Raw genomic sequence first — 17434 nt, 5'->3', positions numbered from 1 at the left:
CCATTCATTTGTTAGGCTCACACCTGACCATATTTAATTCAAACCTAGTTTTACCAAAAATAGTTCCCTTTTTATGAAACAAATTAAAATTAGATTATGATTTGGATTTAAATTAATGTTTAAAAAAATAAAAAATATTCTCAATTATTAAAGTAACCTAAATCAAAATCAAAATTATAATTATAATTATGTTATTTGTTAAGATCATTGGTTTTACAAATCAAATTTAAACAGTATTAATTTATGTTGTTAAAATTATGTTAAAATATATTAAATATAATTTTCAATAATTTTAAATTTTAATTTCTATCACCTTTAAAGCTCCGATTGATTACACGAGATTTCATTGGTGGGCCCCTACCACATGGTGCTAGCCACGGACGTTGATGGATCAACGCCTTTCTAATTTCTACGTCTATAATATATTTTAATAGTGTGTACCTTATTTTTTTAATTATTTAATTATTTTTTAAATAATTAAAAAAAATTATCATCAAGCAAAATCGAATATTCAATTCTTATAAATAAAAGTATGACTTATATAATATGCAAAAAAAATAAAAAAAAATTACCCATAAAAGTTAGTTGAATGCTAATGCATATTTATACATCACACAGAAGCATATTCAAGTAGTAGAGTCATCATTTATAGGGAAGATTTTAACATAATCATGAATGAATTAATATTCCATCTAACCATAAAATTAATGAGTGGAGAGATTTAAAAAAAAAAAAAAAGAATTGATTTCATAATCAAAAGAATATTTGATTTCTTATTCAATCACCTTTCATCAAAGGTGTATACCGAACGCCTTGATTTACATGGAATCTAAGTGTACTGAAAATGGTACAAACGCCATTTTTTAAGGAAAAATGTTTATACAAAGATGCCCAAACTATTTATACAACAGGTAAAAAGAATAAGGAAAAATAGCAAAGCAAAATGAGAGATCCAAGGGAAAGCGCCCAACTACTACATCTAACAGGAAGAAACTTCTTCTTAGTGAAGAATCCAAGAAGTGGTTTGATGAAAGAACAAGTCCTATGGAACAAGGGAGTGAGAGTTGGGATCTGAACTCCTTTTTTTTTTGGTTCTTTTCTGACAAAATATTCTGTTTAGCTGTTTGTTGGAGAAGACTTTTTAACAGTTTTAACGGCAAAAAAACTGACAATAAGCCATTCATGAATGGAATCCAAAGACAAAGCCCTAAAATCAAGTGAAAGTGAAAGAAAGGAAAAGATTGAAAAGAACAGGGATGTGTCCTTAATAATATATTAGTTCTCTTCCTGCAGGATACAACATTGGTAGTTGCTTGTTAACAAACACCGCACCACTGTCAGGAAAAATTTGGAGATTTACATTTCTGAAACCCAAATAGTATTCATGGGTTCTGTTCTTTCATGGGTCAGAGTTAAGGAAAAAACCCGAGGAAAGAAAATAATTATAAAAGAGAAAATTAAACAAGAGAAGCAATGAAGCAGCTTCATCTCTACAGTCTAGATCATAAGCCTAATAAAACCCGAACAACGTAATAAATTAACAATGTCCTCATCTGAGCATGGATGTTAGGGATAGAAAAACTTCTTCTTCGCAAGGAATGGTGAGACCCATATCATGATCAAACCCAAATTCCTCTTCTGCTTGTTGAAGCAAGCTTTGAAACTCTGGCCTAGTCAAGAAAGAGATGGGCACAATGTACCTGCTTCTGTTTTCACCAACATATACAACGAAGTGTCCTTTGGGGACATCTAAAGGGAGGCCTTCTTGATCATGATACTCTTGTTTCTTTCCTAAGCTTGAGCACCTCTTCAGGATCTGTTTCAGAACTGCTGTTTGAGACAACTTGTTTGATTTCCTGATAGCCATTTGCTGAGTTGTTGAGAGAAGGAAAGAAAAAAGTGAGAGTAGTTAAGGTGGGTGTGAAAAGTTTGAAGGGGATTGTAGGGTATTTATGGTGAGTCTTAGAGAGAAAGAAGCAAAGTCATGTGGGGTTGTGGGGGCTAAGGACAGACCATATGTGTTTTTGGGGTCAGTATGAACTTAAGGACATGCTGGGGGCTAAACCCATTGGGTTTACATCCCCTTGCTGGCTGCTGCTCTCCCCAAGGACAACATGGTCCCTCTTTTCTCTCTTATATCTTGGTTTTCAATTTTCAAGTAATTTTTGTCCTTACTGTACGTCCAATTCATGAGAAGCATCCCTCCCAATTTCCTACGTTTCCTCACTCTTTATTTACCTTAAAGTCTTTCTGGGTAGTCATTTATTGCCTCAGTTAAAAATAGAAATGGTTAAACATTAATTCCTGCCATAGTATTGCACCAGCTTTATTAACTGGAGCAATTTATATGCTCAACATAATTTTCCAATCAGGCTTCACTTTCTTCATGCTAGCTGTTTAACTCTTCTGTTTTGGAATAATTCTTCTGTTTTGGAATAATTCTTTTATGAAAAGTCTTTTTTTCCTCGTTCAATTCAAAAGGTTCAAAGATACAGATTTTGCTTTGTCTCCTCTTTAGGGTAGCTTGACACATTCTTCCATTTTCTTGTTTCAACTTTGAGAATCCCAACGGCACTACCAATTTCCATCTCACTATTCTTTTCACTCTTTCTCTGATCCCTCACCGGAAAAGAAGGAAAAAAAAAAATGATTGAGACACTGTACTAGAGCTAAATAATTAATTAAAGATGAAGTAATTAACTCAATTGAAGTGAGTTCATTTTATTAATCTAATAAATTCAGCGGATGGAATAACTTCTCTGTAATGTAAGGTTCATAATTCAGAGTTGAATAATAGTGGTACTGAATTGTACCACCACTAGTTGCTGTTGTGGGTTTCGTTTAACCTTAATTGTTGAGCTTGTGGAAGTTCTGTGCATGGATCTGGTAAAGAGCAGTGATTCACATGTGCTGCTGCTGCTGCTTTCTTACAAGTCGTCTTTTATCTTCTTCTCTTTTCTTTTACTAGAGCAATTCATGGAAAATCATTTACTATCCCTTTTTATTGCTGCAGAGAGAGATGTTTTTGATTGCTACTTTTCCTTTGGGTGAATTCATTACATTGATCATTGATAAGTGCAAGTGGGCAATTAGTGTTCTCACTCATCATGGCTTGGAGAATCACCTCCAAACTGGTTGAGTCAAACATGATTTGCCATATTACTTATTTATTTAATTAAGTTATTAATTAGATAATTTAATTACTTTCTTAATCTCACCATATATTAAACGATAAGTAAAAGTACAGGACAGAGAGTAATCATTATGAATTTAATATAAAAATTTTCTGTTTATTTTTATTTTTTTCGTCTAAATCATTTAAGATTTTTGTGCAATAAAAACCCTAAAAATAAAAATCTGTATAAACACATTAATTGTGCAAACAAAATAAGGACTTGACTGCAAGTGGTCCTCTCAGTAGTACAGGCCAGCACAAGCACAATGAAATAAAATGAGACATAAAATTAATGGAGGAAAATGAGAAGCCATTGATTTTATTTTGTAACAGAGTGATGCTTGCAAGAAGTATTCCCCATGTTCTATTCTAATGTCTATTGAGATGGATACTTATTGTCTCTCTACCAAATTATAGTGCCCTTCTTCAATGCTTAATACGGCAACGTCCTATCTGTCCTCTTCTCTCTTTCACCTAATACTACTACTAACATAGTACGCGTCCATTTGATATTGAGATTCAAAGGAAAAAAAGATTATGCATATTTATATTAGGATGGCAATTATTTCGAATTGATTCCATTTTTTTATTTTATGCTAATATTTATATTATATATATTATTAAAATAATATTTAAAATTTATTTTTTAATTTAATAAAAAAATTTATATTATATAATGATAAATTAAAATAAGAAAGAGTAAAAAAAATACTCACAAAAAAATTGCATCCTATGCTTCTCGGTGGAGAAATTCTCGCCCCAGTCTCGGTCTTTTTTGGGACAGAGACAGCGAGGGCGCAACTACGCTCTAGCCAAAGGAACTGTGGCCCCAAAAGTTTTCAAAATTATAATATTACCCATAGATTTTAATATTTTTTTTTAAAAAATTATTATTTACCCTAATTAAATTTAAAATTTTACATGCAAATTTTGGTTTTTTTTTTAATAAAATTACTATTTTATCCTTCAATATTTTATTTTGGTTTTGATCTTTACATTTCTATGTAAATTTATTCATATTTTTATATTATTTAATTTAAATCCCTTAATATTTTATATTTTTATTTGAATCCTATATTTTTATCAAAATTTTATTTAGTTTCCTTCTAATATTTATTTTTAGCATCTTAAATATTAATTTCTAATTCTGTATCTAAAGATGGAGGGTAATCCCACTTTTAACCTGTCTCATTATCATGCCTAATATATATAAACTAAAAAAAAATTCCGTAACTTGACTAAATGGAGAAATTATTAGATGTACTCGGTGTACTTGCACCATTCTTACAATCATGTAGGATCCACTCTCTATATTATATTATAGGAAGAGCCTACTTTTTTATGAAAAATGAAGTATTATTTTTTAGTGCCTCAGTGTATTTAATAATCAGCTGACCAAATGAGTAATAGAGTTCGCTGGACTTCATCATATATATATATAAACCCAAAAAAAATTCCGAGACTTGGCCAAATGAGTAATAGAGTCAACTGGACTTCATCATTATATAAGCTCAACGCAAATACTGAGCCATGCATGGGGGGTCAGTCCTGAAAGGAGGCTAATAGCTATTACTACTACTGTCCAAATACTCCATGTTCTGTGATTGAGATTGGTTGGCGGATGGATAACAAAAAAGAAGAGGCAAATTTCGAAGGTGGGTTCCACTAGAGTCACCAAAAGGTAGCAGTGACTATATATATCCTTCCAATATCCATCAAAGGCTAAAATGGAGGAAGAAATGGAAGTGCAAATGCAATTTCTAGAGTAGAAAATGACCCCCCTCCCCTGTAAACAAAATTGTAAGCTATAAGCACATGAAGGCCATGTTACCTTTGCCTCTTTACAAAAGGACAATATAGTAAGGACATTGAGATGTCAGCTCAACTGCATTAGCTAAGACAGTAACTGCACAGTTATGGGTTGTGGATATACCACCTTTTATGAGCATTTGAGCTAGCATTTTCTTTTTATAGATTTTTTTTTCTATTTACAGTAAATTATTCATAATAGGAGTGGCTACGGTTTAGAGCAATCGATTTAAATTCAAGAAAATTATGAACCTAAATTAAATTGCCATGGGATGATTTAAAGGATAGTTTTAGAATCGCCATTTCCAATTTAAGCCCTGATTCAAAAAAAATTTGGAGAGTGATTCCAAATAGGACAGCTCAAAACGGTTTGAAGGATAGTTTAGATGCGATTTGGGGGTAGTTTAGAAGAAAAAATTAGAGAAAAAAAATTATTCATTTGAAATTAAGTTATATTTGTAAAGATATTTTTAAATTTTTATTAGAAGTCTTTCCATTAAAATAAAATAGGAAACAAAGAAAATGAAATTAATTTTTTTAAGAAAATTTAATAAAAAATATTGGAGTCAACTAAAAAATTAGAGAAATAAAAGAGATAGAATTAATCTTTTCTTAAAAAATAATAAAAAGAAAGTGTTTGTACTTAATTTTGTAAAAATTAACTTGCATACATATCTTCTTAGAATTTAGAAAATTTAAATTTTCCGGTTCAACTGTTTACTCTTTTTCTAAAAAATGTATGATAAAATTTAATAATTAAAAAAATAATATAAAAGATAAAAATAAAAATAGAGGGTACATTGAGCATGTAAAATAATAAAGTAAAAAATTAATAGAGTATTAAAAATTAGAGAGCATAAAAATAATTATGTAAAAAATTTAAGAGAAATTGAAAGAGTATTATCAATTAAAAAGAGTTTAGAAAATAATTGTGTAAGTGAATTAGGGTATTTATAAATTTTTTTTTAATAAACTGTCAATTTGATCTAATTCAATTTAATTTAAAATCGCTGATAACTAAATTGTAAAAGGATGATTTTGGCTTAGTTCAAAGCCGATTCTAGTTTTAACTGATTCCAATTTGTAATCGGACCATGACTGTCCCTAATTGATTGTGTATATACAGAAAATGGGAAAAAAAATGAATGAAAAGGATCCTTGAACGAAGCTAAAATAGACAATGAGAGAACATGATCAGAAGGGTTGACACAGACTACACAAACCATAAAAGTAAGCTTAACTACGGAATTGGAAATTGTAGGCAGATGGGTATGGCCCCTAACGACTAATAAATTCTTAAGCCACACATTCTTATAAACCTAACTTCAATTTCTGTACAAAACGATCAACGAATGGACCCGAGCCAGCTCAGCCCTTCCTTGCCGAGCCAGGCACAGTTGGAGGAATGTGCCTGTGGCCTCAGCCAGAGGCAGAGGAAAGACAGGCAAGTGCATATATATTATTTGATGTGATCTGCACTTATATGATGAGGTTTGGTGGAGGGTCCAGGCCAGCTGGGTTGCTTGATTTTGTGGCTGATTGATTCAATTTTCTTGCATGGATCACGGGAACTAAGATTTGGATAAGAAGATTGAAGAAGATGCATTTAGTGAGGACAAGATTGCATAGTTTAGGTTGTCAAAGCACGCAACAACTAACTGTACAAATTGATTTCCTGAAACGTTTCGACTACTCTTTCAAACTAGTCGAAAGCAGGCACGTTGTGCTAGACTTTTTATTGTATGTATCAATTTAAAATATATATATATATATATAATAAAAATGATAATCTTTCAAATTATTTGATACTTTAAATAAATTAAAAAATGTATTTAAAATATATATAATTCAAATAAAAATTTAGAGTACTACAAGAAAAATTAATCTAGGAATTTCTTACAGGTATTTATGACGACTATGATGAGTAAAAATGGATCTCTCTCTCTCTAGGTTTTTCTATAGAGGGAAATTTCTCTCAAACTCTCCCTATTCTTTTGTCTCTCGCGTAAGTTGACCTTTCTCAATTTGCTTCCCCTGCTTTTGGGTACACGAAGGCTTCTCGTTTTGTACCGATCTAGAACAAGTGCCCCTCCCCATCCTGGTTTGGTGTGTAGATATTGAGATGGTTTTAGTTTTGGTTTGCTGAGCTTGATGGAGCTTTCATGGCAAGGGAGACATGCAGCAGATTCAAGCATCGAGATAAGCAGGGGTTTGAAGCTCTAGTAGTGTTTGTGATTTTTTTGGATTTACAAGCTACCATTGTTTTCACGGGAGAGATATTGCATGGGTTAATGTTGCTACCTCCAGGTTTAACCTTACATTGCGGCTGAACGAGGTCCCTAAAGGCTAAATGAGATTTAGATGCTGAGGAGCTCTATCACATAGCTTTCCTGACCTTGGCGATGGTTTTGTTCTAGTAGTAAGGAAGTCCACTGTAGACGGGGTTGAAGCAAGGGTTTAGTGGATGTGTTGGGTCTCTATGAGATCTCTAATAAAGCTAGTTGTTTTAAATCTCGCCGGTGATCTAATTTGGCATGGTAGGAGAAACAATAGTTTGATTGGCAACGGATGTGGCGGCTTGGCTTCCTCCCGAATTCTAGGAATTCTGGGTAGGGCCGAGTTGGATGTACAAGGGTATTTGCTAAGCTGGGCTTTGAACCTTCTTTCTTTTTCCTATTTCTAAGCTCAAAGTGTGTATCTTGCCCCTTCGAGATCCTGGTAATGCATAAAAAATATTTGGAACTTTATGCTTTTAACAAGCTTTATAGTTTTCCCAACTTTTTTATGCAAAAATAACAATTATTAAATTCTAAATAAAAAATTATATATAAAAATTGTGATAAAAAGTCAAGCAACTAAAATGATTTAAAAATATCATATTATTTTTAATATATAAAATGACTAATCTATGAAATTATATATAATGAAAAAAGATAATATATTTTTAGTCATTAAATTAAATTGAATTAATGTTATTTATATATAATTAAAAAAAAAATCCAGGTGCACTGCAAATGTAAAAAAAAATAATAAAGAAAAATGAATTGATATATTAGCCCATTAGGATAGATTTGGCAAAGCCTGGCTCAGGCCCTGAATTAGATCCGGCTCGACTCTAATCACATCCTCAATCTTATAAATGGGGCATATATAAACCACTCTATTTGTTACATATATAGCACCATGAGCCCATAAAATAATTGTCTAAGTAAATAAAAAAACAAAATTAATATTTTACATCCATAGCAGGCACGACCTAAGTTAAAAAAAAGGGGAAACCCAACCTCAGAGGGTCAAAAGAAAACTCTCTCAGTTTACTATAATCAAAATCAATCCCTACGGTACAGCTCTTTCTTCTGTTTTTTGAGTGAAATTCTGGTAATAAATCACATATTTAAGTGGATAAGACTGTTGGCTTCTCTGTTTCCTCTTCAATCTGCAAGCTCTCATAGTATTGGACAAGCACCTTCCAACCACCAGGACACATAAAACCATCTGGAGGATTTTCACCAGTTCTTGCATAAGTCCTCATCTACAAGAAATCAATTAGCATATCAAATTATTATAAGATGATTGTTATAATACCAATCGGATGCAAAATCTTCAGCATGCACAACCTTTATAATGGGAAAATTAGCTGATTACATAAGAGGAAACTTCAACATCTTGAACACTATGTCACTAAATTAAATCATGTGAATTAAAAGCAAAAGTAACCAAGCAAGAATGTCACATTGGACTAGACCAAAGCAAACACATTACTGGCCAGTTCAAGCCTTTTCCATGGTTTCTTGAAACAGTGGGGGAAAGATCTTACTATAACATACAACAGATTTTCCTATTTTCTGTGTTATTCGACCCCAACTAATTTGGGATTGAAGCTTGGTTGTTGTTTTTGTATGCATCCTTTGGTATACATATACCTCACTGATCTAAGAGACTAATCATGATATGTGAGAATGAATTAATCACATTTAACAGCACCAGAATTCCAGCCTTTCCAGGTAGCTTTTAGGCCCTAACCAAAAGTATAACCAGGGACTTTGTGGCCCAAACAGCCCATTGGTGGAGATAAAATTTTTATTTATTCAAGAAATTTTAACAATTCATCAATTCATGGACATGATGTTACCTAACGATCCCATTCAGAACCATCAACCATGGAAATTGAGATAACTGAGGAATCAGATACTGTACATACCTTAGTTCCAGAGATGAAGAGGAAATCCTGAGAACGAGATGGATCAAAAAATGCCATCTTCTTTGCCACAGTGTCATATGCTGCCACCTATACAACAGAAGAAGAAAGATTATTCCATGAGAACTGCATGAACCCTGTATTTAAAACAACATAAGTCCAGCTATTATGCCACATAACCTAATAAAACACATTACAAATTCCCAGAACAAAGATATAATAATAGCCCAATTGAGGTTTGATGTATCAATGCGGAACATGCATGATAAAATGGCATCAAAAATACTAGATCTAGCATGTAGCCTCATCTTGTACAAGCATCCACATACTCAAAGTGTTAGGGAACCAACTGTTCTCATTTTTGTCCTCAAAATAATTGATTTCTTACCCTCTTTTGCCTAGTCCAAAATTCCAAATTATCAATAGTTATACAAATTTTAATCAAGCTTATCAATGGTGTTCTACATTAGTTCTATAACATTTTATACTTCTTCAAGTAGTCAAACATGCAAAACGCATGCTAACTTGAACAAATTTCCACTCTCATTAATCTCAAGAGAGGTGATGGATGTTCATATTTCATATAATGACGGGTCATCTAATATGAGCTATTCATTACTAAGGAACATTTGTGGAAAGCATTATTTACCTAGTTAATGACCAAGGTTATTTAAAACAAATGTAGATCATCTCTAACATGATGTTTGTTGGTGCTTGTGCCTGTCCACAATACATTGTAGGGTAGCTAATCCACTACAATACTATAATCAGATTATAATTTGAAAGATTGATTCTATTTCAATTCCCAGCCTTTGTAAAACAATGAAGTATAATAAAAAGAATTCGGAGAGAAAAAGAGCTTCAGCAGTTGAGGCAAGAACCTCATAATACCCACCCTAAATGGCAAAATATTTAGCTTCTCCAGCCCAGGAGCCATGCTCAACACCTTCTTTCCATGATCGGGGTCATATAAATCTCTCTTCTCTGTCGGGTGACCCATACCAGCAGGATCACGACCTACAATGTAAAAATTAGCACCTGCATTTATCCGTGCCTTGGCATGCCATTGTACTTCAGTTGGACCAGCATAGTGCATAGGTGATGGGAATATAGAAACAATGGTAGTCTTAGGGTCAAGAACACCATCTTCAAGGACCTGTTTGAAAACAAATATGTAAACACCCATTCCATAGGAAATAGACTCATTTTAAAGAAATTAAAAACAAAAAGGGATTATATCAACTTTCATTGCGTGTCAGAATATTTATTCACGCCATGGGTCGTCAAGCCATTGTAATCAAAAGCCAAGTAGAGGAAACTGATGAAATAACCTTGCTATGTTGTTCCATCCGAACATCCAAAGGCACATCATCAGCCTTTGTGAAACCTCCCAAAGGATGAAGCAGTAGAATTGGATTCTTGTAACCCATTTCTAAAAGTCTCCTGCGTGTGTCATTCATTAACAAGGCATGCCCATTATGTACAGGATTCCTCAATTGAAATGCAAAAACCGCATCAGCTTGACGGTTATCAAATTCCTTCCGAAGTTGTTGGGGAGAGAGCCTATAATGATCAAGCCCATCATTATATTTGATAGGTTTTAGTACTTCTAAATCTCCACCTATGAGCCAATTTCCAGCGGAAGTGATGCACTCCTCAACATATGGCAATCCTGGTGCAGTTGTACCCCAAGTTCTCGCTATTCTTTCCTCTTTGTTATGCTTGTATATCTCAATACTGTAACAAAATACAAAATTTAGGATTTATCATTTGGCTAATATAAGAGAATCATGTACTTTGATAGAATTATGCCAGGTACTCAATAAAGAAATCCAATTTTAATATTAAAAAGTAACAATGGTGGAAAACTACACAAGGAAAAGCAATTAAATTTCATAAAACAAAATTAGCTTTCTAATGTCAAATTCATCTGCCAAGTCACATTCCTAAACCAATTCAGAGTTCATCATGAAAGCGACTACCAAAAGCATTGCTTTGCAGCTCAAAAGCGCATAATTTGTTATTCACAAACTCTGGCTAAAACTACAAAAATGCATTTGACTTCTATAGAAATATTTAATTAACAGATGAGGTTGGCTACTGTCCCTTCCACGTTCCATTAGAAAAATATAAATTACTCTATTGTGTGATTTGTTTATATTCTGTTGTTTTTTAAATACAATAATACAGCAACGTAAGAGACTAATAAGAGATTAAAGCGACAAACCTTCGAAGAATGCCAATTAAATCTCCATCAGGAGCAACCAACCCTACATTCTTCGACGACCCGATGCTCTCCTTAGTCTCGTCATCAATCGCCAAAACAATGGGAAGCGACATGTTAACCACAGTCCCATCCGCCATTCTCAAAGAATTAAAATGCAGACTCTGCAAGTACTCGTTTTCTCTCATGAACCCTCTCAACGGACTCGCCCATCCCTCGCTAATCACGTGCACCCACTCCACATCGATCTTGGTCAGCCTTACCTTAGGCATTGACTCTGCCTCTAAAGCTTTCGCTCCCCGCTCGTTCTCTGGCACCACCAGATCCACCAGTGCACCACCGTCCGGGTCGATCAGCGAGCTCTTGATCGAAGGAATGGAAGACTCAACTGGGTTAGAAGAATCTAGCATTTTGGGTTTATTATAAACGAAATGAATCAATGGGTTGGAGTGGTAAATGGGCTTTGGTCGAATTCTGGTGCTGTAACTTGTGAATTTAGTCTTGCTGCTTGTATGGAGATTGAGGGTATTGTAGGGAGTGATGTGTAGTCTGATTGTTAGAGACATGATTGTGAGTATTTCTGCGAGGAGGTGCTAAAATTCTGGGAGTGGGTTCTGCAAGCAATGCGAAGAGATCCGTTTAATTTGGAAAGGTCTAATTTGGCGTCTAAATTTGGACTAAACATTTTGGTTGGCGTTGAAGGAGAGCACAGACATCCACGCGTTTACTCTACCCTTCGAAGCTTGTGGACGGAAGTTGCCCGCTGGTCTGCATTTTTGCTGGGGACCAAAAACAGTTGGGACTTGGGAGGAATGGGCCAAATTAGACCGAAGCAACTGGCCAATCTCTTCGCTGGTTTTTGCCCAACCAACAATGGACTAGAGACTTCGGCCAGACCTGGCAAGGGCCGGTTTCGGTTTAGATTCGAACTTGAATCAACATATTCGATTTAAGGTTTAAAGAGATCAAAATCAATTTTTTAGAGTCCTTTTTATTTTAATTTAATTTCAATTTTGATATGATTTTAATTAACTATAATTATTAAAGAATTTTAATTTTTTTAAATAATTTAATTATAAAAATAATTTTGGGCAGACCCCTACACTTTTATATGGCAAGAACAAAGCCACCCTGTGTCCACTTCTGGGGTGTGGCTCCTCCCTCATCAGGAAGTTCTTGACATTGAAAATTTTCATATCTTTCATCAAGAATTTCCTTCTCCTATGAGTTCTGGAGTTTGTCTTGTACGCATCTGGGTATATACACACTCAACCCAAAAAAATTAATAAATTATTAATTCAAGTAGGTTTTCCCATATAATGTGTTATGTTTGAATTGGTTAAGTTTGCCTTGTACGCATCTGAAATTCTCTTGCGCGTGCATGTTGAGCCTCACATCTACACGATCACTAGGCGTTGGTTTGCTTGCTGATAGGGTAAGCATTCGGTTCAAATTGAATTGAACTGAACCGAATCGAATTAAATTATAAAAATCAAATTGTAAATTTTAGAAATCGAATCGAATCAAAATGGGTGAAAAATTGAATCGAACCGAACAGCTCCATTTCGGTTCCGTTTAAACCGATCGGTTTGATTTTTTAATTTAGACTTGATTTTCAAGTTATTTGGTCTAATTTTAACTTTGATTTGAACCTAATAACCATTAATCAATGAAATTAAACAATTAATATATATAAAATTAAATATAATTCATAAATTTTCCATAAAAAATAAATCAATTCAAAAATCGATTCGGTTCGATTTAGTTTGATTTGACTATATAAATTACTATTTGGTTCGGTTTAATCGATTTTTTTTCCTTCAAAACTGAACCGAACCGAAATAACCGAAATTTTTAATAATATAAAATCAAACCGAACCGATTTAATTTTAAAATCAAACCAATTAAACCGAATTGACTAAATTCGATTCAATTTTTCGATTTGAACTGAATTCTGCTCAGCCCTACTTGCTGACGAAATTTATGAATGTGGCTTTTGCTTGGTGTCCGCATGATGAAAATGAAGGGGACGTTGGTGAAAGTGAGTTTGCATGGCAACCTTATCACATGAGTCAAACTTTGTATTTTGTTTGTTTATGTGTACATTGAGAAAATTTTCTTATTTAAACTCAGCTTCACTATGTATTTAAAATATAATATGAAATAAATAAAATTAAATTTAAATAAGAAAAATTTATAGATTAAATAGCTTATTTTATTTTTATTTGCACATATAAGTTTAATAAGAAATAATCTTTTAACATTTAAATCATTCTACCTTAAGAAATTAGATTAACAAAATTTAATAAATAAAGCAATACTATACTTAATTTAAGTTTTTTTTTTTATCAATATTCTATTGCATCATTAATTATTTTCTACTCTATAATTACTATTTTAAAAATTACAGAAGCGACATTTAATGTTCAAATTTTTAACCTTATGCTAAACACTTCTAACTTATTAATTCTTTCAAACGACATTAACTCATGTTACATCCTCATGCTTATTCCACCACCAAGGAATTAAATAAAATATTATTATCTTAATTGTTTTTTATTTTCTATTTTTACCTCCCCTCCTTTTTTGCCAAAGTTTTCTTCTACTTTCATCTTTAATTTTTATTTTGACTTAGTTGGCAAGGTAAAATATTATTATTTTATTTAATTTAAGACTCTATTTATTTTATAAAAAATAATTTATATAAAAAATATTTTTTATAAACATATTTTTTATTATTTGATTATACTGTTAAATTAATAGTACATATTTATACCATGCATGTATAAATTGTCACGACCCAACCTGTGGGCCGGACCGGCACTAGGACCTGGGCCAGCTTAAAGCCCCCGAGGCCCGTAGTAAGCCTAACTGTTCATTAACCCAACTCTAAGGCCCATTTGGGCCCAATATCAAGAAAACAAACGGACAGAGTCCGGCCATAAAATGGACTTACCAACGGGGAGTTTTCGACTCACCCGACCTGTAAACACAATAAACAATCCATTGGGGAGCTCAGCTCACCCTCCACATACTCATCAACATAATAATAAATGGGAGCTCAGCTCCCTCATCCAATCCATCAAAATAGACTTAGAATATTAAGTTTACAGGTCCAACATGATAATAATATTACAGACCAAATTCAAATAATTACTGCTAACACATGCGGAAATTCTAGGAGTAAATAAAATTACACAAATATCGATAAACAATCTGCGAAGTATAAAAGCAGGTTAACCCATAACAAAATATCCTCCTGTGGCCTGTAAAAATTTTTGAACAGGAGTGAGCGTTCGACTTAGAGAGTAAAATATCAATCTTAACTATAATCTCTATAACTATCTGAACTAATGCACCCTGTAGAGTGAAATGCAACATAAACAACATTTTCACATCATAACATCAAAAAGGTAATTTGGAGCACTCACACACCCTGTAGCATCAATCATAATATATTGGGAGCTGATCCCCTATCTGACTCTCTTAAATCCAACACAGTGCCGTGAAGAACTCAAGCCGGACTTTCGCTTAATAAACCAAATCGAGGGTCCCAGCGAAGAACTCAAGCCGTGACTACCCCTCGAAGGAACGGGTCCCAGCGAAGAACTCAAGCCGTGACTACCCCGTCCTATCCATAGTCCACACCACATCACACGCACGCCAACGCACGCACACTGCTCCAAATTACCACAACAACACTCATGGCACATTAACAGTTATGAATGCAACATAAATCGTGCCTAGAGTTTAACTACATAAATATATGCATATAAGTGATGTATGGGCATGCTGAACATATAATAATATCGAAATTACAATTAAAATTAATATTTTACTCACAGACTTGACGACAATCACTGTGGCGGCTGGGCGGAGGAAGAAGGTTGTCCCGGCTCACCTGACAATTACATTACATCTATTTAATAAATTTGACTCAATACAAACAAAGAAAAATATCAAGTACGTCCTAAGTCGTGCCGAAAATCCGGCTGAGTCTCCCCTATACCTAGGACCTACCCAACCTGCAAAAGGGCTAAAAACGCACTTCTATATTCACAATCCATATATCAACAGTTCAATCATATCACACAGCCCCTCCTGGGCCCATCAAATCAGTCATTCATCACAATACGCAAAATTTCAATTTAGTCCTTATTATTGATCATTTTTGCAAAAACTGCCTAAACCAGCTCTAAAAATTATAAAACTTTGCCCCGCGGTCCTTAGAAATATTACTAAGCTATTGCAAAAAGAATCGTAATTTTCTAAGCTACCACGAATATTTTATGGATTTTTAATCCTATTTAAGCACTAGAAAATTACGAAAAAGCAAGGTTCGGGTTTACCTTTGCCGATTCCGACTTGAGGGAACGCTCGGGGCGTCGACAATGGGGGCTAGCCAAAACCTCGGTCCAATTCGGAGACTTTTCCGTGCAGTGCATGCCCGAAATTTGCGAACCGGTCAATCGCGTCGAATTTCCGCGAATCGAGGATACCTACACGAAGCCCATAACACGGGGGTTAGTACATAAATTTTTCAGAATTTTCTAAGCTCATTAAATGGTCGAAAATACACTGCGAAGTTCGTGGGACCCACCAAAAAGCGTGTCGGAAAAATTCGAAATTTATGTCGTTCGAAGCTCTTGACGAATGGAGCGTGCTGGTGGCCTCGGTTTCCTCGTGGGATTCACGGTTTCGAAATCTAGCCCAAAAGTCGAAATGGGCTAAAATCTTCCCGAGCTAAAATCGGACAATCCGCTAGATGGATTTGGCGTTCTTGGTGTCTATGGAAAGCTCTCGAGTAGATGATTTTGGACACAAGACCGGTCCAATCGGTGGCGGATCGGCGGATTTGGCCGAGGAAGGCTGGCGGCCTTGTGGCGCGTTTTCACGCAGCGTTTTTTCCGGCGGCGGCCGTGGCTGGTGGCGCTGGCTATTGGCTGGCGGTGGCCGGCGGTGAGTGGAGAGGAGAAAGCGAGAGAGAAGGAGAGAGCCATCGCGCGGAGAAGAAAAAGGAAGAAGGAAAAGGGCGGTCCGATTCGACCGGTCCGATCCGATCCGATTCGATTCGGCCGGTTCGATTCGAGATACAAAATTTTGAATTTTTACTACGCCTCGGGACCAAGCGAGGTCCAAAATTCGAAAAATTCCATAAAACTCAGAAAAATACGTAGACTCCAAATATATTTTTAGTTTTGCCACGTGATCTTTAAATTAATTTTTAAAAATCATCAAAGTTTATATTTTCGGAAAATCGAACCCGATTTTTAAAATCCAAAAAATCTCAAAAAAAATTCCTAAAATTCAAATAAAATTAAAATACCAAAAATACTCATAAATAATAAAATTTTGGGGTGTTACATAAATATTTTTATATTTTAATAAAATTATCAAGTTTAAGAAATAAAAAATACCTATTCTTTTTAAAAGAAAAATTTATTTTTTTTAAAATAACTTAATTTTCTCTTTAATCAGAAAAATATTTATTTTCTTAAATGTCTAAATGTTAAAAAAATATAAAAATATTTTCTATAAAATAAATGTAATCTAAATCTTTTATAGTTTTTCTCTTTACTATTTTTTTTTACTATTTTTAATAAAAATTTATTAAATTCTATTCGCTTAAAGTGATGGTTTTTGATTTAATATATTTAAAATTTAAAATAGAATGAAAAGACAAATAAAAAAAAATGATGAGATTTTGAAAACGTGGAAAAAAAAAGATATGATAGGTAGGATAAAGAAAAAAGGAAAATAACTATAAAAATGATTTAATATGTTAAATAATAAAATAAGTAGAAATATATTTTTTTATGAAAATAAAAGTAGAAATACATCTAAATTACCAAAAATATAAAAAATAACTAAAATTATTTTATTAGATTCCACACAAAAAATAAAACATTTCCATACATCAAATTTTTATATCTTTTAAAATTATCAATCAAATTGGGGAAAAAAATAAAATTGAATCTTTAATAATTATTCTAGTAAATATTTATTTTTAAATATAAATAAAATAAGT

At 33.5% G+C, this 17434-nt stretch overlaps 2 protein-coding genes across 2 annotated transcripts; both read right to left on the bottom strand.

Moving 5' to 3' along the window:
- Positions 1–1241: 1241 nt before the first annotated feature.
- On the bottom strand, positions 1242–2108 carry LOC110673767 (protein SMALL AUXIN UP-REGULATED RNA 51). Its single transcript, XM_021836961.2, has one exon. It carries the CDS (start codon positions 1865–1867, stop codon positions 1550–1552), a length of 318 nt encoding a protein of 105 aa, XP_021692653.1. The 5' UTR covers positions 1868–2108; the 3' UTR covers positions 1242–1549.
- A 6009-nt stretch (positions 2109–8117) lies between these two features.
- On the bottom strand, positions 8118–12227 carry LOC110673777 (ATP sulfurylase 2). The gene is made up of 5 exons (XM_058132045.1): positions 11410–12227; positions 10514–10919; positions 10078–10338; positions 9186–9272; positions 8118–8516 (listed from the first exon to the last, which is right to left on the bottom strand). The coding sequence occupies exons 1-5, from the start codon at positions 11970–11972 to the stop codon at positions 8379–8381; spliced, it is 1455 nt and encodes a 484-aa protein (XP_057988028.1). The 5' UTR covers positions 11973–12227; the 3' UTR covers positions 8118–8378.
- Between the last annotated feature and the right edge of the window lie 5207 nt (positions 12228–17434).

The sequence above is a fragment of the Hevea brasiliensis genome, chromosome 2, assembly GCF_030052815.1.
Source record: "Hevea brasiliensis isolate MT/VB/25A 57/8 chromosome 2, ASM3005281v1, whole genome shotgun sequence".
Classification (NCBI taxonomy): Eukaryota; Viridiplantae; Streptophyta; class Magnoliopsida; order Malpighiales; family Euphorbiaceae; genus Hevea; species Hevea brasiliensis.
This window is presented reverse-complemented; position numbering and strand designations above follow the sequence as displayed.